We start from the raw sequence: 22834 nt of genomic DNA, 5'->3' as shown, positions 1-22834 counted from the left end.
ACTGGGTCACTGGTCAGGTGGTGGGTGTCTCAGCCTCTGACAGACACAGGGAATCCATGCCAAACCATGGGTCTGCAGATCGGGGATAGAGCTGGGGACACAACAGTGAGGGTTTCTCCAGGACTAGAGCATCCCTGGCTCATGGAATGGCATCTGAGGCTGTAGAGGTGGCTCTGCCATTCACTGGTGTGCTCGTACCACACCTGTGCCCAGAAGCATCCATGCAGCCAGCCGACAGCCCATGTCACCCCTCCTGACACATCCTCCTTCCTGGTGCCCAGCCAGGAGAAGGCAGGGAGTGGCCCTGAAAACACCACCCAGGAGTCAGCCCCAGGGTTCAAGGACAATGACTCAGGCTCTGCAGCCTTCTGAGTGGCTTCTGGTCTGAGACCTGTGAGCACGATCTAGCTCAGCTTTCAGGCTCCCTTGCGGGGACCCTACAACAGTCGCCAGTTTCCTGGGAATCATTTGGTCCAAAATGCACTGAATTGCTGAAAAGAAGGCCAGATAATGGGCTTTAAGAGGGAAAAACTCAGCCAGGGAGCAATTTTCTCCTTTCATCATTGAGCCTATGCCAAAAAGCGAGCCAAGGAGACCCCGGGACACGAGGACGTGTGAGGATGCACCTGCAGGGGAGAACAGACCCGGGCCAGCACCAAGGGAGCAGCCAGTGAGCTGCGGCTCTTTCCTGTCTCCCTCCCCTCTGGACCTATATTTAAACTTGGGTCCAGCTCTGCATTGAGTAAGTTTATTCCAAATTTGTCTTTTAAGGTTTACGTCATGTTCTCCTGCTGAATCAGTTTGTCTTTCATCACCAGTCCCCTTCCTGTTGCTCTGGTAATATTTTTTGTATACAACAGTGCTGCGACACATCCGTGAGACAAAGAGAAAAGGACCTGCCCAAGTGACCCTCTCTGGAGGAGGCGTCACCCCAGTAACCTGTGTGTGAATGAATAGCGTGGAGCAAGACTCAGCAGGTGTCTGGCTCCAGCACGAAGACACCATCACAGGATACTCATCTGCTTTTGATTCTAATGAAGGGAGAGAAATGATTCATGATGCCAGGCTCAGAATTGACATATCATTGGAATCTGGCTGTCGTTGGTACCACATTTGCAAATTGAGTTGCAGATCAAAAGACCGAGAACACTCGCCTGGGATGACAGATCATTTGCTTGTCTGCTCTAGGGGGCAGAAATAGTATCAAATTCCTACCGACTTATTCCAAGGAGCAACAGAAAGTTCCAGCTGTTCCCACTGTGCCATTTCAATCTTTGTTTCTCTCCTTTCCATCATTCCCTGTGAGTGAGAGCTCTCAGAACTCTTGTGAGTGAGAACACAACTGAGATGCTAACTTTCTTTGCAGCCCTTGAAGTGAGAAAAGGGGAAGGAAGCCAAGCATCCTACTTCCCCCTTCAGGGTGAACGAAAGGGGAACTTGACAAGGAAGCCTGAGCCACCCAGGAAATACAAACCCAACCAGCTACTCACTGTGTTTCCTCCTGGGCCACTGGCTTGGTATAATAATCACTCGAGTAGAGAACCACGTTGGCCACTTGTTCTACTGCAGAGGGAAGACAGGGGTGAGTGATCCAATGTGGGGTCCTCCACGCATGTGCATGGTGCCTGCCAGGGACATGGTTGGTCTTCCCTGTCTAATGGCTGTTGGAGTGTACTTCTCAGGCTTGGCTTTAAGGCTGGGGTTTCTGAGTCCTGTCCTCAGGCCACTCCTGTTCACCAATAACCTGCTCTGGGCAGCTCACACCTATGAGCCAGCCTCCCTAAAACTGCACCACCTAGGAGACTCCTCTCTGCTGAGTCCACACCATACCTACCCTTGCATATCCTTCCAAGTGTACTTGAACTCACCATTTGTGCTTTCTCCAAACCTGCCCCCTTATACCACTATATTATTTTATGAGCACCTCCTTCCAATTATCCAAGCAAGAAACCACCTACTGGCAGCATAGACCTGACTTGTGCATGTGGATAGGAAGGTGGACTCCCATGGGACACCTGGGTGGCTCAGTGGTTGAGTGTCCACCTTCTGTCGAGGGCATGATCCTGGAGTTCTGGGATCGAGCCTCACATCGGGCTCCCTGCATGGAGTCGGCTTCTCTCTCTGCCTGTGTTTCTCCTTCTCTCTCTCTCTGTCTCTTATGAATGAATGAATGAATGAATGAATGAATGAATGAAACTTAAAAAAAAAAAAAGGTGGACTCCCTGGGCTCAAATACCAGCTTAGCTGCCAGCCATGGGGTGAATCGCACAGCTCTTCTATGCCTCAATTTCCCCATCAGCAAAATGAATGACAATTCAGCTAACTTAATGGTTGTTGTGATGATCAAAAAACTAATTTTTTAAAAGATTTTATTTATTTATTCATGAGAGACATACACAGAGAGAGGCAGACAGACAGGCAGAGGGAGAAGCAGGCTCCATGCAGGGAGCCCGATGTGGGACTCGATCTCGGGTCTCCAGGATCACACCCTGAGCCAAGGGCAGCCGCCCAACCACTGAGCCACCCAGGCGTCCCAAAAGACTAATTTTTAATCTCTCTTAAAATCAAATTTGAAGGTTAAAAGAAACAACTTATGTGAAGCACTCAGCACAGTGCTCAGCCTATAAAAAGCTACTAACATCTTGCTTCTGAAAGTTTGACAAATTCTTTCACATTTTAATGGCTTTGATGTGAGAACTCATAAAACTTTGAGAAATAATTTAAAAATCAAAGTATCAAATGATACTTCCTCAATCCTGTTACTTTGTGGAACACTGTATTGGATACTACATTTAACATGCTAAATAATACCAGGTCCTACAAAGATCGAAAGCAGATGAACTACACCAACATAAAACAAAGCTATAAGCATTCATATCAGCATCAGGAAAACCCTCTAATAATTCTTAGGTATGCATGCATCAAAACTCCTGAACCTTATCTTTTTTTAATTTTTTAATTAATTTTTATTTTTTTATTTTATTTATTTATGATAGTCACAGAGAGAGAGAGAGAGAGGCAGAGACACAGGCAGAGGGAGAAGCAGGCTCCACGCACCGGGAGCCTGATGTGGGACTCGATCCCGGGTCTCCAGGATCGCGCCCTGGGCCAAAGGCAGGTGCCAAACCACTGCGCCACCCAGGGATCCCTCCTGAACCTTATTTATGATGCACACACACAAGGAAGAGGAAAGTGGTGTGTGAAACAAGTGACCAACCATCTTGATTTGCCTGGAACTAGCCCATTTTAGCACTGAAAATCCTGGTCAAGGGTCACCTGGCTGGCTCAGTCAGAAGAGCATGCAACTCTTGATCTCAGGGATCATGAGTTCAAGTTCCACGTTGGACGTAGAGATTACTTAAAACAAACAAACAAAAACTTAAAAAGAAAAAAAAAAAAAGGAAAAAGAAAAAGAAAATCCTAGTCCAGCCAGGATAGTTGGTCACCATCACAAACTATGAGTCTGACTTTGTCTTAGTCATTGAGTGAGTTAGTGGTGAACGTAGAGGTCACCCTCCCTGGTTGTGTCTTTTTCATGTAGCCCCTATAAGACCATGACATCTGACCATCCCCTGTACCTCGATGCCCTCTGAGCCGAAGAAATGGAAATATGTGTAGAACAGCAGGCAGGACATGCGTTGAGTGTAATATCAGGCAAGGCTTGGCCATCACACCGTACTAACGCAACAGCACCAGAGACAGGAGGGCTTAATCATTTATAAAAGCACTCTAATCCCTGGAGCTTCACAAAAATCCAGGAAGGTAGACCAGGAACCAGTGCTGTGGATGTCAACTGGGATTCACACAGCATGAGCCCACAATTAGGCCCACTGTGCTCATTCTAGCGCTTTTCCCACTACACTGTGCTGCCTCTGTCAACAAAAATTAATTCTGGTCTAAGAATGAAAACTCCTCATGTGGCTCCCCCCGGGATCCAGCAAGGGGCTCCTCCAGGAAGGCACGGCATGGAATAATGGAGGATCGCCTGTCAGAGATGTCGTTTCAAGACAACAGACAGCTCCCCTAAGCTGGCCAGGAGGTTGCATGAGGTGACACTTGAAACACTTTCCTCCTGTAAGTTCCTGCTCTCCATGACAACACAGATAAACAGGCAGTTCCAAAGACCCAGGAGGGCCTTATATGCCCAGAGGAGAGACCCTGGGGAAATACGACCAGACTGAGAAATTCTAGAAGACTCTGCCTTCCTCTTTTGAGAAGTTCCTACCTAATGCTTTAATCTTCTTCACAGTCTTCTCTGTGTTATTGGTCACAGTCACAGTCACAGTAATGGGCTCCCCATGGAAATAGATCTGAAAAAGTTAGCAGGGAAGTCAGAAAAGAGGAACAGAGTGTGGTGGTATCTTTAATCTCATGGCTTTCTAGGTTTACCCCCACCCTCCAAGTGTGGCTGAATTCCCACACCTCAAAGGAAGATAAAGCGATAGCAACAGGCTTCCTTTAGCGAGGGGTCCGGAACATGGTCCACCTCGTCTGTGGCATGCCGAGGAGGACAGCGGTGACCAGCGCAGAGGGGAGCAAGAGTGCTCCCACCTGGAACACCCAGTCCTGACGGTCATGACAGAGGTAGCCATGGGGGTCCTGGGTGGAACCACAAGGCCGTGTGGGGCAGAGTGAGTGCAGTGAGGGGGAATGAGTGGGGAGCTCTGCCCCAGGAGGGCATGTGACCTAGGCCCAGGCGGGCATGTGTGCACACACAGGCATGCATACACACACGGTCGGTATGTTGAGACTTTGCCAACACATGTGCACAACTCTCAGTGACCAAGACAGCCTCGGCCAGTGGTTCTTCATATGAAGAAATGACATATGAAGAAATGACATCCACGGGTGACTCAGCCACCCCTTCACCACTACATTGAAACTGACATTTTCTAGGGAAGTAAACAATTCGCAAGACCACACCCATCAGTACATGAGACCCAAGGGGCCGGGTGAGGAGGGGGGGGAACCGCCTGTGTCAGAGGTACGAGGAAACCACCACACTCCTCCCTAGTTGCTCAGGACTGGCAGTGCAGTGACCTAGTCTGAGGGTCATCTTTACTCAGTCCAAGTTATGAGAAAAGCCAATTGTTCACAAGCGTTGGTGCTTTAACTATGCCCAGACACAACATGGCTTGCAGCACCCACAGCAGATTGCCCCGGGCCTGCTCGCAATAGGGGCACAGCACCAGCCAGTGGCTCACCTCTTTGCTGAGGGAGACAGCCAGGTGCAAGGGCTTGTCGGACATGAAGAACTGCCAGGCGGCCTCAGCTCGGGGCTGGGGACCCATCTTCGATGGCGCATGCTGTACTTTCCGGATCAGTAAACGCACGGAGCTCCTGCAGATGAAAAGTGCAGACAGTTCTGGGGTTACCGCCAGGCCTCCTCGGGGGGCTTCTAGATCTCTCTCCCCGTACTCACGCTGTGATGCTTCAGGAATGCTCCCAAGGGATAATGGGTGAGCCAGAAGAGGAAGGACCCCATGTTGGGGTGGGAGAGGGCCCCAAGGACCTGTTTTCTGGTCCCTTCTCTGAGGTTTCACCAGCTGGGTGGCATGGGGCTGGTGGGCCTGCTCCGGGTCACTCTCGGCTTCAGCTCTCAGGGCACAGCCCGGGGTGGGGGTAGGGGGTTGAGTGCCCTACGTGACATGCCTCCAGCTCTCCGTCACTGTGACTTACTGCAACAGCAAGCCTCCACGGGTGTGTGCGTGTTGAGTGTGAGGAAAAAGTGTGGAGGGCACGATCGAGGGCCTTGTTCAGGTACAAGAAGACAACTGAACAGCGGGGCCTGGGAAGGCAGAAGAGCCAGGAGTCACTGCCTGCTGGGGAGAGAGCCTCTGTCCAGGGTGATGAAACATGCTGGGTGTAGACAGTGTGGGGTGCAGAGAGTGGCTATGCTGTAACTACGGCTGTGCAACACAGTGCATGTACTAATGCCTCCGAAGTTCACACTCAGAAATGGTTAAAATGGTAAACCTCATGTTGTGTGTATTTTATCACAGCAGAGGAGTTACTGAAGAAGAAGCAAACTGGAGAGGGAGAGAATCCGGGGGCTGCTAGAGGCTTACGTGAACCTTGAGCTTGCTAGCTCCTCTGCCATTTTGCCTCCCCCAAATGGTGAGCCACTGCCCCTGCCCGTGTGTAGACATCCTTCCGTCCTGGCTGCCTGGGCGGGGCAGGCCCCATCCCCCTGGCCTCGCAGGCCACAGAGCGAGAAGTGAGGGGCAGCCTCCCACCCCAGCTCCTGACCCCCCACCCCCACCCCGGGGGCCACCCCTTTTCCTGCAGCTGTACTCTTACTTCTTGGGCACTTTGTCCTCTTCATCCTCTGTGCTGTCTCTGGCGAATGCCTTGACCTCAAAGTCGACCCCACAGCACTGCAGTGGAGCAAGAGAAGAGACAAGGCTTCAGTCAGCACCTCCCTTCCCGGGAGCTGGAATGGGGTCACACCTCCCATGTTACGTGGCACCTTGTCTTTTTGTCTTAGCCCTGTCCTTTTTAGGGCCACCCCATTAAGGCTAGGTTTGCTGAGTGAGGAAAGAATGACATCCAGACGAGGAGTGCACTGTGGCCCCAAGCTCCCAGGGAGATCATGTATGGTGTCTAGCTCTGCCTCCATTTAGTTGTCCCTCTAGATGTGACCCCATCTGTATGTATCTCTGACGTTGCACTGCTTACAGCAGGGGATAGACGCAGGTGCTCACAGGGCTAGCAGGGGGTCCACGACCGAGCACACTGGCTGCCAGCGCCGGGCCCTGGGGTGGCGAGGCTGGAATGGGGTCCCCTGCACTGGCAGCAATTCCAACTTTTTCAAAGAAGCTGGAAGTGGGGGGTACCTGGGTGGCTCAGTTGGTTAAGTGTCTCCCTTCAGCTCAGATCATGATCTCAGGGTCCTGGGATAAAAAATAACACTGTTCCTTCTGCCTGAGGGCTTCATGCTTCTCTGTCTCCCTCTATTTTGTATTTGACAAACTCCTTCGTGTCCTCTCTGCCCCAGCTCCAGGGTCTACTCAGCTTGTAAGGGTCTGAGGCCTCCGGGCTTCTGGCCAGTCCCCTCCTAGGCCCCTGAGGGCCCAGGTCAGGCCCCCTTTCCTGCAGCTACTCCTCTCTTGGGACGGAGGAAAGAGAGCACCCGGGCTGGCCCAACATGGCCTTGTCCTCCTCCGGCTCGGCCACCCTCAGCTCACCTGCATTTTCCTGGACCAGGCCATCAACCACAGGAAGGAGCCAGGTTTATCATGCGGCCCCGTAAGCAGACACACGTGTGTGCAACAGCTCTCGTGAAGCAACACTGAGTCTTGCTATGGGCGACACATTCTGAGATTTCCCATCTTATTCTATTTCATTCTATGCCATGTTTCTCCGATACCACTCCTGATCCACCACACTGACTTCACAAACCACCAACGGGACAAGACCCCCACACTGGAAGTCACTGCCCAGACTGTGGCTTCTGGCCTACACCCCTTGGTACTTCTGAGGCAGCCCCGCCACTCTCTGCCCTCCCCTTTTGGGGGCCTGTGATCAATCCTGGGTCCTGGCACCTTTACCCTCTCCCCCTGTTCCTCACCGCCCTTCTTCATGGCTTAGAGTCCCCTGCCCACCATGGCCACTCCTCCTTGTGCACACTCAGCCCCTTCGCTTTTCCCCGCCTTGGGAGCTCATGCTTGGCCCACCCAACCCTTCTCAGTGCAGTGATCAGGGTGCCCCTGGGAAGCCTAGGTCAGCACCTATCGTTCAGAGCCCTGTAGGCTCCCATCTCACTGAAAGTCTACACGGCCTGCACCTCCCCATGCCTCTGACCCACTCTTGCCATTTCCCTCTGCTCCTCCAGCCCTGGCACACCATGCACCATGTCCCCTCTGCCTGGGGGGCTCTCCCTTGGGATAGTGGCTCCTCCTTTACCCTCCTGGGGAGGCCTTCTTTAAACCTCCTGAACAACCACCCCACCAGACTCTCCCTTTGCCTCTTGCTAGCCTCGTGTTCTCCAGAGTGCCTGCCATCCTTGGATGGGCCCCGTAGACACTTGTTATTTGGTTTTTGCCTGATTTCTGTGGGACCCACCAAGGGTAGGCCTACTACTCTGTCCATGGGCTCCGTCCTGGCTAACAGCTGCTGAAGACAAGTGACGGGTTCATTATAATGCCTCTCTACTTTTGTGCACATTTGAAATTTTCCCCAGAGAAAAGGCTATTTTGAAAAGTCATTTGAAGGCATGAATTAGTCCCTGGCCTTTCTTTTTGCACTAACCTTCCCCATGTCTTGCGGAGCTGGCTGCAGCATCACCGAGCAGGGTAAGTAATCAGGGAACTGTGGGAAGAAACAAGTCATTTCTTTCAGAGGCACTATTCCACATGCAATATGCACTCAGTGTGTAAAACTTGGAAAAGGAAGATGAGAAGTGAGCGAGCAAGCAAAACAAAACAAAATGAAACAACAAAAAACCCACCACATTCACCCATGTTGCCAACATCTAGAATAACATTATGAACATGGACTTCCAAGTGTCCTAGGGGCTCCCTCACACGTGAATATGTACGTAGATGTATGTGTTTTACAGAAATGAGACTCAACGATGCATATGTCCTGTCGTCTGCTTGGCTCACATTACCGCCCCAACCCTACTCAGAATGCATCAGGACCATTTTTCTACACCATGAGTTCTCCATCACTGTTCTTTGGCCTTCGTTAACCCCGCATTTAATTTAGCCAGTGCCCTGTGTTGGCTGACCCTTCATTAAATGGTACTTTGCTTTTTTTGCCATGATCAACAATGCTGCGATTGACCTTCTTCATCCACCTTAGCGCAGTTTTATCCAAACAAGTCCACAGGCTATGCTTCTGGAAAGGGAACTGTAGATCAAAACCACATTCTTAAGGTTTTTGATATGTCCTGGCATGTTAGCTCTAAAAGGGTTATATCACTTCAAACTCCCAATGCCAGGTCATGAGAACATGCAGGACCACGAAATGGTTTTTTTGTGTGTGTGATTAAAAAAAAAAAAAGTTTACAATTTTTTTAATCACTAAAAAAAATGTTATAAAGTATGCATCACAAAAACTGACATTTTCAGCATACAATTTAGTGACCTGAAGGATGTTCACGTAGTTCTGCAATGATCCCCACCACGCGTCCCACACTGAAGCTCTGTCCCCAGTCAACACTGACTCTCCGACCACTGCTCTATACTCTGTGTCTACAAGCCTGGTGGCTCCGGGTCCCCACATAAGTGGAATCACACACTGTCCTTTTGTGTCTGCTCCTGTGACTCAGTCTAGTGTTCTCCTCATTCGTGTTGCGGAGTAGATGGCAAAATTTCCTTCTCTTAAGGCTGAACCATGTAACTTTGGAGAAATATATCATCTTAAGACACATAGCCACACTGGTAACAAGGATTGGTAGCAGCATTCCCCAGCCTGAGTTCGTGCCGCCCAAGTCTTTGGGAGGCATAGACGCTGGCACCGTGGGTGGCCAGGATCCCCCCAGCAGGAGAGGGCCTCTGGAGAGATGCAGCCGTTTATGACCCACGGCCCTGCCGGCCCTGCCGTCGAGGCTACAGACGACTTCTGACTGCGGCACGATCTCCTGTCCTGCAGGGAGCTCTTTCATGGGCCGAGCTCGTCCGGGCCAACCGAGGGGCACTTCTTTCTTTTTATAGATGAGCGAGTGAAGGAATAACATGCCCGTATAATTAGGTGGTCAGATGAAGGGAAATATTTAAACCGTAGGTTGAAGTGGTGCCTTCAAAGGCTGAGAGGCTATTTTCAAGGACTTAAAAAAAGACAATCACAGCCCGTGCAATGTAGAATTTCCTCCAAGGATGCAATTTGAAGGCCCACAAATGTGAAGTCATTGCTCTGTCCCCTCTCCTTCACTCCTGGTCACACTGCAAGGTGCTGAGGGTGAAGGAACCAGGGCAGGGACATGGGGGGAGTCACCCACCGTGAGCAGGAAGGGGTACGTGTTGCCCCCCAGCTTCTTCATCAGGCTCTCCTGCAGCTTCGTGGGGGCGCCTGCAGCCTCTACGGGTGGGAACACCTGGACCTGAGAGAAGTATAGGTCCCTGCGGAAGCTCAGGCCAATCACGTCGATGTCTTCCTGGCCGTAGCGGAAGGCGCAGGTCAGAGAGACATACACTGGAGGGGTGACAAGAAGGGGGCAGGTTTGTCCCATTGGCATGGCACCCCCGTCTGGCCAAGTGAACATGGGGTAACCGCTGACACTGCCCCCCCCGCCCCGCCCCCCATCCAACCATCAACGTCCAAAGGGGATGGGGTTTGAGAACCATAGCACCAAAAAAAAAAAAAAAAAAAAAAAAGAGAACCACAGCACCGAGGCAGCCCACACCCTTCTGGAGATCCAGCACCTTCCCCAGGGCTTGTGTTAATTACTCTAAATGGGTTTGTGAGTCAGGGGACAGGGGACAAGAAGATAGTCACATGAACCACATATTTTGCCCACAGATTCTCCTGTGTCCTCCATCCTACCACCCCCTTCTCTCCACCCACCTGCTCGGGGACCTCAGGAGGCTTTTAACAGAGAATGAAGGTGATAAGCAGAGGGACACAGTGCTAGGGAGCAAGATGGACCTGCACCAGACAGGGGTCTGCCAGAGGAGCTGGACAGGGGCTCACGGACCAGGAGGGGAGATGAAACCAAACCCCAGAAACGCTTCCTTCACATTGCTCAGAAACTTATCAGGCATTCTCTGAAACTCTGAAAACTCAATTTGATTAAACAGAAACAATCTATGCCTCTAGTGGACCAAAAGGATTGCATGAAACTATACGTTTTGAGGGCAGACAATTTACAACAGTCTTTTATGGGGTAAATAAAAGCACATAAAGTGCATTATCCTTGAACAGAAAGCATCTCAGAAGTCATCTAAGATGTCCTTAGAAGTCATTGGTGGTGGATCTTGTCTGTGTCTTCACCACAAAGCTCAGAAGAGCCACTGACCAATTGCCTGTCCCTCACCCAATGTTTGTTAAGAGGATGGTGCCCAGAGATGACCTGGCCTTATGCCTCCCTTGCTGGCCAGTGCTTTCCCTCAGAGCAGGTGCCCTCCTCCAGCCAAGGGCATAGGCTTTCAGGGCTCAAACCAGGTGCCTCCAAGTGCCACAGAGAAGCGGGACACCCAGGAGAAGATCAGAGACAACAGAAGAGGTGGTTTTCAGCCCCATTTCTGCCATGCCCCCCTCAGTGCTGAGGCCCACATCTGATGTGCTCCCAAGGACACATCCCGGGGTGAAAAAAACTCCTTGTTGTTGCCAGTAGCAACCACTCCGAAAGGCATACTTGGAATGGAACTGAGTCAGTGACATCTTCATAAGGATAGCTCGGGTCTGCCCTAATGTAGTTTACACGACTGTTATTAGCACCAAATTACTCGCCAGATATCACAGCTGCCAGAGATCTTCAAGGATGCTCTGATGCTGTGGTTCAGAACCACCACGGTCAGGATTTAAAAAAAAAAAAAAAAAGTGAGACTTCCAGCATGCTTGATTGCCCCGTTTTGGGATAAATACACCAAGGAGCCCTCCTGAGTTCTGCCGCTGGTGTGGAACTACATGACACAGGGCAAGCGCACACCTGATAGAGCCCACAGACATGCGCTCCACCCTGGACAAGTAAGTAGCTCCCTTGGGTCTTTACCTTCATCTGAGAAACGGGGACAATGAGCTCTGATGTGAACAGGACAATGTCCCAAAGATTATACGAGGGAATGTGGGGGACAGGGCCTGGTAGGGGTGGGTGTGCAAGACAGCACCAGCTGTTTCCTAGAAACTTCTTTCCTAGCACTAAGACCAGACCAGACCAGGTCCTGGGAAGACAAGAAGCCTGTCTTACCTTTCTTTCCCTTCACAAGCTCGGGATCCACCAACACGATACCATCTAAACCAAAATGGAGAGAGCAATGAGGTGGGGAAGACGAAAGAGACCACAGGCCTTCTTCATATATTTATCTGCAGTTTTTTGTTTTGTTTTTAAGGAGGTTCCACGTTCAGCATGCCTGAAGCAGGACTTGAACTCATGACCCTGAGATCAGGACCTAAGCTGAGATCAAGAGTCAGATGCTTAACCAACTGAGCCACCCCAGCGCCCCTCCCTGTAGTTTATAATTACACAAGTAATCCATGTTCATTATAGGAAAATTAGAAAGGGAAGTTAAGCAAAGAGAAGACAAAGTCACTCAAATACCCACCACTCAGAGATACCCAGTGTCAAGACACCGGCACAGAATTTTTTTTCTAGATGCGTATATATTTACATGGATGTTTTTACTAAAAAAATGAGATCCCACAATACATATTGTTCAGTTAATGGCTTTTCTCACACAACTATATATTCCAAGTGTCTATTTTTATACACACACACTCCCCCCCACACACACACATAATATGTACTCAATATTTTTTTTTTTTAATTTATGATAGTCACACAGAGAGAGAGAGAGAGAGGCAGAGACACAGGCAGAGGGAGAAGCAGGCTCCATGCACTGGGAGCCCGATGTGGGATTTGATCCCGGGTCTCCAGGATCGCGCCCTGGGCCAAAGGCAGGCGCCAAACCGCTGCGCCACCCAGGGATCCCTGTACTCATCATTTTAATGGCCACACACGGCATCTTTGAATGGATGTACCATGAATTATTTAATCAACTCCCTTTAGTCAGGACATTTAAGTTATTTCCAATTTCCCCCTTATCATGAATATTGTGATGAACATCCTTACAGATACATCTTTGTGTTCCTCAAATGTAGAACAGGATTTGTTTTTTGTTTTTTTTTTTAAGATTTTATTTATTTACTCATGAGAGACACAGAAAGAGGGGCACAGACACAGGCAGAGGGAGAAGCAGGCTCCATGTAGGGAGCCCGACACCGGACTCGTTCCCGGGTCTCCAGGATCACGCCCTGGGGGCGCTAAACCACTGAGCCACCCGGGCTGCCCAGGATTTGGGTTTTGATGACATTTGAGGACATACTGCCAAATGACCTTCCAGAAACTGTTCTGCTGAGGGACATTCTCATCATCAAGTGCCTAGAAATGCCACGTTTTTTTTTTTTTTTTACACTCTCTCTTTTTTAAAATAGCTATCTTAGTTGAAATAATTATAGATTCACAGGAAGTTGCAAAGATAGTACAGAGAAGTCCCTGTGTGTCTTTCATTCAGTTTCTTACAGTGGTTACATCTTAGATAACTGTAGTACAGTATCCAAACCAGGAGGCGGACATGGTACAGTGTGTGTACAGTTCTAAGCCACTTTATCTCCTGTGGAGCTTGACGGTTTCCTCACTGAAGAGTCATCTCTCAAGTCATCCCCTCCCCACAGCTCCATCCTTAGCTCCCTGAGCAGCTACTGGTCAGTTTACCATTTCTATAATTTTATCAACCTTAGACTGTTGTATAAGTGAAATCATACAGTAAATGGCCTTTTGAAATCGGCTCTTTCCACTCAGCATCATGCCCTTGAGAGACACATGCCATTGTGTGTATCAGTGACGTGTTCTTTTTTATTGCTGAGTAGAATTTCATGGGATGGATGTGCCACACAGTATATTTAAACTGATCCACTGGGGCAGCCTGGATGGCTCAGCGGTTTAGCACCGCCTTCAGTCCAGGGCGTGATCCTGGAGACTCGGAAGTCCCACTCGGGCTCCCTGCGTGGAGCCTGCTTCTCCCTCTACCTCTGTCTCTGCCTCTCCCTCCCTCTCTCTGTGTCTCTCATGAATAAATAAATAAACAAATAAAAATCTTTTTTTTTTAAATTTTTTTAAAATTTTTTTTTATTTATTTATTTGTGATAGTCACAGAGAGAGAGAGAGAGAATGAGGCAGAGACACAGGCAGAGGGAGAAGCAGGCTCCATGCACCGGGAGCCCGACGTGGGATTTGATCCCGGGTCTCCAGGATCGCGCCCTGGGCCAAAAAAGGCAGGCGCCAAACCGCTGCGCCACCCAGGGATCCCAAATAAATAAAAATCTTAAAAATAAATAAATAAACTGATCCACCTATTGAGAGACATTTGGGTTCTCTCTAATGTGGAGCTGTCACAAATAAAGCTGCCATAAACAATCACGTACCCATTTTTGAAAGAAACTATTTTCCAGAGTAGGTGTTCCATTTTACATTCCCACCAGCAATGTATGAGTGATCCAGTTTCTCAACACCCTCACCACCTTTTGGTATTGTCATCATTTTTAATTTTAGCCATTCTGGCAGGTGTATAATGATATTTCAATCCATTGTGGTTTAATCTGCATTTCCCTAATGGCTAATGATACCATTTTAACATGGCTTTCTTTGACATCCATATATTTTCTTTGAATTGCTTTTATTTTTGTTTTTATTTTTTAGATTTTATTTATTTATCCATGAGAGACACACAGAGATAGGCAGAGACACAGGCAGAGGAGAAGCAGGCTCCCTATAGGGAGTCTGATGAGGGACTTGATACCAGGACCCCAGGATCACGCCCTAAGCCAAAGGCAGACACTAAACTACTGAGCCCCCCAGGCGCCCCTAATGAACTGCTTTTGATATTTTTTGTGTGTTTTCTAATTGGATTTTGTCTTAATTACTGCGGAGTTTCTTTATATATTCCAGAAACGAGTCCCTTGTCTCCCCCATGCTCTGAAATTGTTTTCCAATCAGCCAGTGGCTGCCTCACTGATGTTTTAATTTGCATTTTTTTTTTAATTTGCATTTTTGATTAGACTATCAGCAAAGCTGATTTGAAAAAAATAACAAAGTAGCAGCTGTCTGATGACCTTAAGGAAAACCAGCATTAAAATGAAAATCTTACTCCAAATTCAACTTACCCACAGGCTCTACTTGTTCAACATGGTCTATATAGTCTCTCTTCCCCAAGTAGATGGTCACCTATAGGAAGAACAGATGTAGATGCTAAGTGGCCAAAGAACACTAGAATATTCACGTTAGAAGTCAGTATTAGATAAAAACATTCATGTTAGAAAAAAACACCACACACACACACACACACACACACACACACAAATCCTCATACCTAGCGACAACTGACACATTTTTTTTTTTCACATTTTGATTAGTCTTTTTTTGTTGCTTTTCTTTAAAAAAAATATATTGTATTTATTTGAAAGAGAGAAAGGAGAGCACACAAGCCAGGGGGAGGGGCAGAGGGAGAAAGAGAAGCTGAGTAGGGAACCTGTTGTGGGCACGGTCTCTGGACCCCGAGATCATGACTTGTGCCAAAGGCAGATGCTTAACCAACTGGCCACCCAGCACCTCTTGATTAGTCTTGAGAAGCCTTGCCACTCAGCTCTGTAGCTTGCCCATCACCTCCTCTCTTCCTGTTTGGCTGTAGGCAGAGACCATGGATTACAAATTGTCCTCTCTGCTCAGCTCCATAAATCTGCTCCAAGAAATTCTCACCTCTTCGGATGGCCCTGTTCTCCCACCTTTCCCATCAAGCCCAGGTCTGACATTAACTCTGTAATCTTGCTGAATTCACTGATAATACTTCAGTGGAAAGTTATACTTATGCAAATAAGGATCCTCTCAACATTTAAGCCTCTTATTTCTGGCTGTGAATGAAAGGTTTCCCCGCTTCATTAGAAGAATTTCTGGGGACACCTGGGTGGCTCAGTGGTTGAGCATCCGCCTTCAGCTCAAGGTGTAATCCCAGGGTCCAGGAATGGAGTCTTGCATCGGGCTCCCTGTGGGGAGCCTGCTTCTCCCTCTGTCTGTGTCTCTCATGAATAAATAAATAAAATAAAAAAAAAAGAAGAATTTCTGAACTGAGCAAAGAGGCAGGAGTTCTGGAGTCCCTGAAATCCTACCAGATGAGCTTCTGTACAGTTATACCTGAATTCATGCTCTAAAGAAGAAGGGCAGGAGAATTGGGGGGGCAATGACCTGTTTCGGTCCTCCTCCAGTCTATTTCCATGCCCCTGGCACTGAAGGTCTCCGCCAGCCCCCTTTGTGGAAGAGCATGGGTCTCATTCACCATCACTCACTGCTCTAAGCCACAGGACTGTGAGTGCCTTGATGCTAAGAATTCTTTCATCTTTTGGCCATCAAGTTGCTACCACAGTACCTGGTGCACAACAGGACTTTAATCCACATTTGCTAAGTGCATCAACGAGTGAGTACACCCTCCCTAGTCCCCTTCTTCCCTAAGCCTCTTAAATTCATATTCTTATGTCCATGAACTCCCAGAATCATTCTGTTGGCATTCAATCATCTCCTATTTCTACCCCCTGGTATCAGATATCCTGGAGTAAATCCCTATGCCTTCAAGGTTATTTGTAGTTTTGATGTTGAAGCATCTGAAAGACTGCATAGTCAGGTGGCTGGGAAGGAGGTGGGTGTTGGATGGTTTGAGAATCTTTTCTGGACCAAAATATATATATATATCAGTGAATACAAAGCCCAGAACTAAGAGAAGAGAATACTTCTGGAACCAATGGCTTCATCTTCTGGCAAATGGCCACTAAATGGGGATGTAGGTGAATGCCAAAAAGAGTTTAGAGGACCCAACCTTAAAGACTCTAGGAAGATGTTGAAGCATTTTAAGCAGGATGAAAGACTTGCAGCTGAATAGCATTTAGAGTGCTTACCATATCCTGGGCACTAAGCTCAGCCTTGACTACTTTATTTCACCAAATCCCCACAACTACTCTGTGAGATAGGAATCGACCTCATTTTATAGGGGAGATGACATTGACAGCAAAGGGGAGAATGGACAGACAAGGGGAAAGCCAGTTAGGTAGCTAATTGACATGGGGAGTAAGGAAGACCGAAGGTAGGTGGAGAGTGTGTTTTCTTCTTTTTAAAGCTTTAGCTGCAGTGGAAGAGGAACTGGAAAGGCAATAGGGTCAAGGGGAGCTTGTTGGTTGTTGTCTCTAAGATGCATGAGGTCCGTACTTCTTTTTATGCTCAAAGTACTGGTAGGGAGGGAGAGGCTGCTCATAAGCCCAGGAGGGAGGCTGATAGTAGAGGCTGGTAGTCCCTGGGGAAGTGGACCCTGAGATCCAGGCATAAATAGCATGAACCTCAAGATGGGAGCAAAGGCATGTCTTCTGCTGCAATTAGAAGTGGCAGGAGCAGGAAGAGAGGTGAAGGAAGGCTGAACAATGTGGGACTGTGGCCCACCTGCTGCTTGCTCAACCAACGAGCCATGCGCACCCTTCTTGGATACAAGTTGCCAATTATGTTCAGGGTTCACCATCCACCATGGGGTCCCTTGCTAAGAGGAGGCCAGCCCCAAAGGACGATTTTTGATTGGCCTGATCCAATTATGATTTTCCAATTCCTTTGGCTCAGGACCGGTTTAGGGTGGGTATGTGACCTAATTTTGACCAATGAGATATGAGGGAAGGCTGCTGGAGGGCTGCTGGGAAAATATTTTCCCACTCTTAAGAAGAGGAAATACTAGGAAGCAAGAGCCTCTTCCTTCTTTGGGAAGGAAGAGAGGGTAAGACACCTGGAGCTAGGGCAGCCATCCTGCCACCAGCTGAAGGATAAAGATCACAGATGAGGGTAGAGTGGGGAGAATCATGGAGAAATGGGCTCCTGGTACACGATGCCTGGAGCCATACAGAGGTTGCAACTAGAATAATCCTGATATGCAAGACATTAATTGATGGATTTTCCCCATATATGAAAATTCTAAATTTCTTGGTTCAAATGATGTCTATCTAGACATGAGGAAGAAAAAAGTGGGAAAATGATATAGGCCAGCAGGAGTAGGTTTCTCTCTTCTTCTGCCAGAAGTCAAGACAAAGCATGCTGGGAAGACACAGTTGGGAAAGAGTTTGGGGAATGAACGGTTGGTTGAAGGGTTCCTAAATTATCACCGGAAAGTAGAGTTCCTCAGCTGGGAGCAGAAAGGGCAGAGAGTGCCCAGTGTAAACCTGATTCTCTTGTGTTGCACTGTGAGCATCAGAGTTTCCTTTGGGCCCAATTATCAGCTTAAAATTTGAGAAACCCTAAAGGAAAAATCCAAAGTTCAGTTTTACAAAGCACAGAAAATAGAATTCTGAGAAGTCCCTGATTACCAGCTTTCAGAACTGGATGTGCTGGGTAAGTGTCTGATTGGGGTGATGATGACAGTTCTCTGTGTCCTGCACCTTGACTCAGTGTCAGAAACAGTCCCCAGGTCTAAACTGCTTGAGTAGAGAGTGGGCTAATCCAACTGTATAAAGAGCCTTTGAAAGCAAAATTCTCAACCGCTGCTGCAGGAAGGTCTCAGAAGTCAACTAGAAGAATGATCTAGGTCCACACTGTCCAGTACAGTACCAAGTAGTTACAGGTGGTTTCTGGACACTTGAAATATGGCCATTCTGAACTGACATGTGCTATAAATGTAGACTACACACCAGACTTCAAAGACTTAGAAGATAAACATAAAAGATCAACAATAATTTTTATATCATTTGTATATTGAAATGATAGTTTTTTTGATATATTGGGTTAAATAAAATATATGTTCAAATAAATTCCACCTGTTTCCTTTTTGATGTGGCTGCTACACGCTTTAAAATAACATTTGCTGGGACGTCTGGGTGGCTCTGCCTATGTCTCTGCTTCTCTCTCTCTGTGTCTCTCATGAATAAATAAATAAAATCTTAAAAAAAAAAAAAAAAACATTTGTAACTAGCCTGTCGGCCCCTAAGAAGCCATTGAGTGGAGTAAGAAGACCCCATCCATGCAGGCTATGGGGTGGACCTTCTGTCAGGCCTCCCCTGTCAGAAGTTCACGGGCACATCTAGACTGTCTAATGTGCACCCAGTGGAGCCAACAGTGGCATCATCTCTGCTGAGTACGTGAGTTGCCAAGATATTGGTGGGCATGCAGCCATAGTGCAGAGAAGCTGGGACGTGTTCCCTTACCCAGTGGCCCTGAGGCCAAATGAGGATTGAGGGCATGGTGGCTGGGGTAGGCACACGGAAGACAGAGCTGCCTTGGTCCAGCAATGGGGCTTTCCCCAGGCAGGCAGCGAGATGACAAAGGGCCAGGTGAGTTAGTATCGACAAAACAGTTCAAGGCCAGCTAGGAAAAGAAGTAAAATTGGAAGTAAGGGGGTGAGGACTGAGAGATAAGGAGGACATTAAGGGTCTCAGGGTTGAGTTCTTTAGGAGACTGAAAAATTCATTTTGTGCAATTCATTCATTCCTTTCTCATTTATCATTCATTTCAAATAGGGAAAACAGACACAGAGCTTCTCCCCTCAACCTCACAGGATTTTGGTGTTGATCATGGCTATTTCTTTCTTTCTTCCCTTCCCTTCCCTTCCCTTCACGGGGAAGGAAGGAGAAAGGAAGGGGAAAGGTGAGGGAAGGGGGCGGGAGGTGGGGGGGGAGGGAGGGAGGGAGGGGGCGGGAGGGAGGGAGGGAGGAGGGCGGGCAGGAGGAGGGAGTGGAGGGGCGTTTGGAATGCCGTAGTCATTTTTCCGCGGCCGGCCGGAAGGTTAGTCCGTATGTCGATCTTTCTTCGGAGTGGATTTATGATTTCTTGGTCTGTCGTATTTTCTCCTGTCATGTCCAGGGCTTCCTTGCTTCTTTCTTTTTCTTTTCTTTTCTTTTTCTTTCTTTTCTTTTCTTTTCTTTTCTTTTCTTTTCTTTTCTTTTCTTTTCTTTTCTTTTCTTTTCTTTTCTTTTCTTTTCTTCTCTACACCCAACATGAGGCTTGAACCCATGAGACCAAGAGTTGCATGCTCAGCCAGGCACCCCATGTCTATTCTTGAAAAAGCTCCTTTAAAAAAAATTTTTTTTTCTGTTAAGCCACTCACTTCTGTACCACTTACCGACTTGTCCCGGGAAATCTTCTTGAAGATCACATGGTTTGATGCAGACTTGCTGGTCTTCCCGCTGGCTGCCATGTTATGTGTCCCTGGTAGCTTCTTTCAACCCTGGGGTCTGTGTCAGCTGTTAGCAAGCTGGGGAAAGGTAAAAATGATGCTGAATGTGCAGGCAAGAATGTTCTTTGTATAAAACCTACTCATGAGATGCTGTGTGCCCATTAGACATTTCCTTGCATCTGCTTGAATATCGATGTTTGACGAAATAAGGCCATGGTCTAGTTTGTATGACACCGAGGTGGGCTTTTTTTAGAACATGTGTTTTCTTTTTCTCGATAAGGCTCAAATACTTCTTAGTAAACCTCACCTGGAAGGTTTTACTCCCTCACTGGCCTTTGGCTTCATCACACTGAGCCGGGTTAGATTTAAAATTCTATCATGACGGGACGCCTGGGTGGCTCAGTGGTTGAGTGTCTGCCTTCAGCTCAGGGCATGATCCTGGGGTCCGGAATCGAGTCCCACATTGGCTCCTTGCAGGGAGCCTACTTCTCCGCCTATGTCTCTCTCTGTCTCTGTCTCTCTCTGTGTGTCTCTTATGAATAAATAAAATCTTAAAAGTAAATAAATAAATAAAATTCTATCATGACAATGTCCTACAGTAATTGGAATAGAAAACGCTCCTGAAAACCATAACTGCTTTGCAAATATCATTTTCAAAATATGTTAAATCCCTAGAAGTTCTGTCCAGCGGCCCATACTCAGCTGTGCCTTCCTGTCCTGCTCTCCCACCACTCCCCAGCATCACACACAGTGGGAGGGCTGTCTTGGGTGTCTGGACCTCAGCACACCCTGAGTCTTGCTAACAAGCAAGGTCCATGAAACCACACAGAAAAGGCATAACTGGGACAGACCACAGTAAAACACCCGTCATCCTGGCCCGGGTTCTGAGAAGCCTTGTGCTCGGGGGAGGTCATGTACCTTGTGCAGCCAGCCAGACAGGCCCAGGAGGTGAGGCGAGGGGCTCCGTCCCTCCGGGGTGAGCGGCCGGCCCCTGCTCTGTGTGCCCAGATGACCCCACCGAGGGCACTGGCTGGCGTGCGTGTGTGGGGGAATTTGTAGGGGACCTGGACAGGGTGCCCACACCCACGTCTCAATGTCTAGAAGCCAAATCCCATTTAAGGAGCAGAGTGGAAATGGGATTAGTGTTGAGATGGGTGAACTGGTGGTTTCAGCAGTTCTAGGCATTAGGCAAAGGCCTCTGGTCTCCTTCTAGAGGCGCTCGCAGATGCGGGAGCTCCAGTGGGGACGACGTGGTGGGACGGACGAGGGCTAAAGAAAAGCTGCTGTTTATCCTAACCCTCTTTGGGTTCTGGAAATAGACTGATTATCCCTTGGCTCCCAGTATCACCAGGACAGGGGATTTTCAAGTGCTCAACAAACTTGATTAAACTCAGCAGGCAGCTAATGCAACCTTGGGGGTGGGGCTGGAAACAAAAAGGTCAAGGAGAAATGCCAACCTCAAGAACCCTGGTGTTATACAAGCCCAACTGAGGTGGGAAGCAAAGGCAGAAGGAAATGTAGATAAAATTAACTGTCCTTGTGACCTGCAGCCCATTGACAAATACTCGAGGCAGGCAGAGTCTATAATGTTCCTCCAGGATGCTCCTGTCTTAATGTTACTGCCTTGCTAGAGAGAAAAGCTACCTTAGCTTGACAGCAGCCAGGCCTCCAGGATCCTGGGAGTCTTCTTCAGCATAGGAGAATCCTCTGTCTTTACTTCCCCCAACCCCAAAAGTACATAATCAGTTGTTCCTCACAATCCTGGGGCAACAGCTCTTTCTGCCCACAGGTCCTGTCCCCGTGCTTTAGCAAAACCACTTTTTTTTGCACCAAAAGAATGTCTCAGTTCTTTCTTGACCGTGGGCTCTGGACCCCAACAACACTACTCCACAATCACATCACAACTAGATGGGGTCCTCTCCTCCACTCCCATGCCCTGTTGATTGTGGTGACCGGTCTCTCGCCTCCCCAGTGTCCACAACTTCTCATCTGCAGAGCTTCCTCCTGGGTCCAAAGCACCCCCTTTGCTTTCCTGGACCATAATGTCTCCTGCAGTCTATCCACCTCCAGCCTCCAGGCCCTTCTCCACAGGGGAAGAGGGGCCTTCCAAGCCCTGATCTGTCCTCTCCTGCTTAGTGTCTCCCACTGCTCTCAGGAAGGACATGGGCATCTGCTTTCACATTGTCCTCCATCATATCCCATCCCCAGCTCCCCACACTGTTCTTTTAGCCTAGAACAATCCTCTTCTCTCCTCAATGTGTTTTCAGGCTCCAGATGCTGGAAGACAGGAGTCCCATCCTCAGGGGGAACCTTCCCCAACCTCCTGGGCTGGGGTGGAGGCACAGTTGCATTTGACACTTGTGTGGGAGGTTATCATGGTCTTTCTTCCCTTACTTGACTCCATGACTCCAGGTCCCAGGAGGGCAGGGGCCCCTCCTGTTGTTTCTGTCACCATTGCATTTAACAGCTTCTTCCAAGAACCTCAGAAAAAACGGATGGGACACTGTGGCCATTAACACATCTACATACTGGACTTGACATGATGTCTGGGAATGTGGCAAGTCTAAGCAAAAAGCTTATTCTGGGGATCCCTGGGTGGCTCAGCGGTTTAGTGCCTGCCTTTGGCCCGGGGCATGATCCTGGAGACCCGGGATCGAGTCCCGCATCGGGCTCCCAGAATGGAGCCTGCTTCTCCCTCTGCCTATGTCTCTGCCTCTCTCTCTCTCTCTATGTCTATCATGAATAAATAAATAAAAATCTAAAAAAAAAAAAAAAAAAGCTTGTTCTAACATTTGAGATGTTAGCATCCGTGGAAACATTCCAGTAACTTCCTTCCTGCCTGACAATGTCTTCAAGGCCCTCCAAGATTTGCTCCCCTGTTAACTCTGACCTCTTTTCTTTTTCGTCTTTTTTCTTCCTTCTTTGCTTCCTTCCTTTTTCTTTTCTTTCTTTCTTTCTTTCTTTCTTTCTTTCTTTCTTTCTTTCTTTCT

General features: G+C 48.3%; 1 protein-coding gene across 1 annotated transcript in view; it reads right to left on the bottom strand.

Annotated features, from left to right (window-relative positions):
- The window catches only part of SAG (S-antigen visual arrestin), a 31213-nt gene extending 10290 nt beyond the window's left edge, over nt 1–20923 (bottom strand). The window contains 10 exon segments of the mRNA NM_001003230.1: nt 1491–1563; nt 4226–4310; nt 5205–5340; nt 6301–6377; nt 8251–8310; nt 9944–10137; nt 11852–11896; nt 14824–14884; nt 19791–19922; nt 20763–20923. Coding sequence (NP_001003230.1) covers nt 1491–1563; nt 4226–4310; nt 5205–5340; nt 6301–6377; nt 8251–8310; nt 9944–10137; nt 11852–11896; nt 14824–14884; nt 19791–19865 — 806 coding nt within the window. The 5' untranslated portion in view covers nt 19866–19922; nt 20763–20923.
- Between the last annotated feature and the right edge of the window lie 1911 nt (nt 20924–22834).

The sequence above is a fragment of the Canis lupus genome, chromosome 25 (assembly GCF_011100685.1).
Source record: "Canis lupus familiaris isolate Mischka breed German Shepherd chromosome 25, alternate assembly UU_Cfam_GSD_1.0, whole genome shotgun sequence".
NCBI lineage: Eukaryota > Metazoa > Chordata > Mammalia > Carnivora > Canidae > Canis > Canis lupus.
The sequence above is the reverse complement of the archived record's forward strand: the minus strand, read 5'-3'. Positions and strand labels throughout refer to the sequence as shown.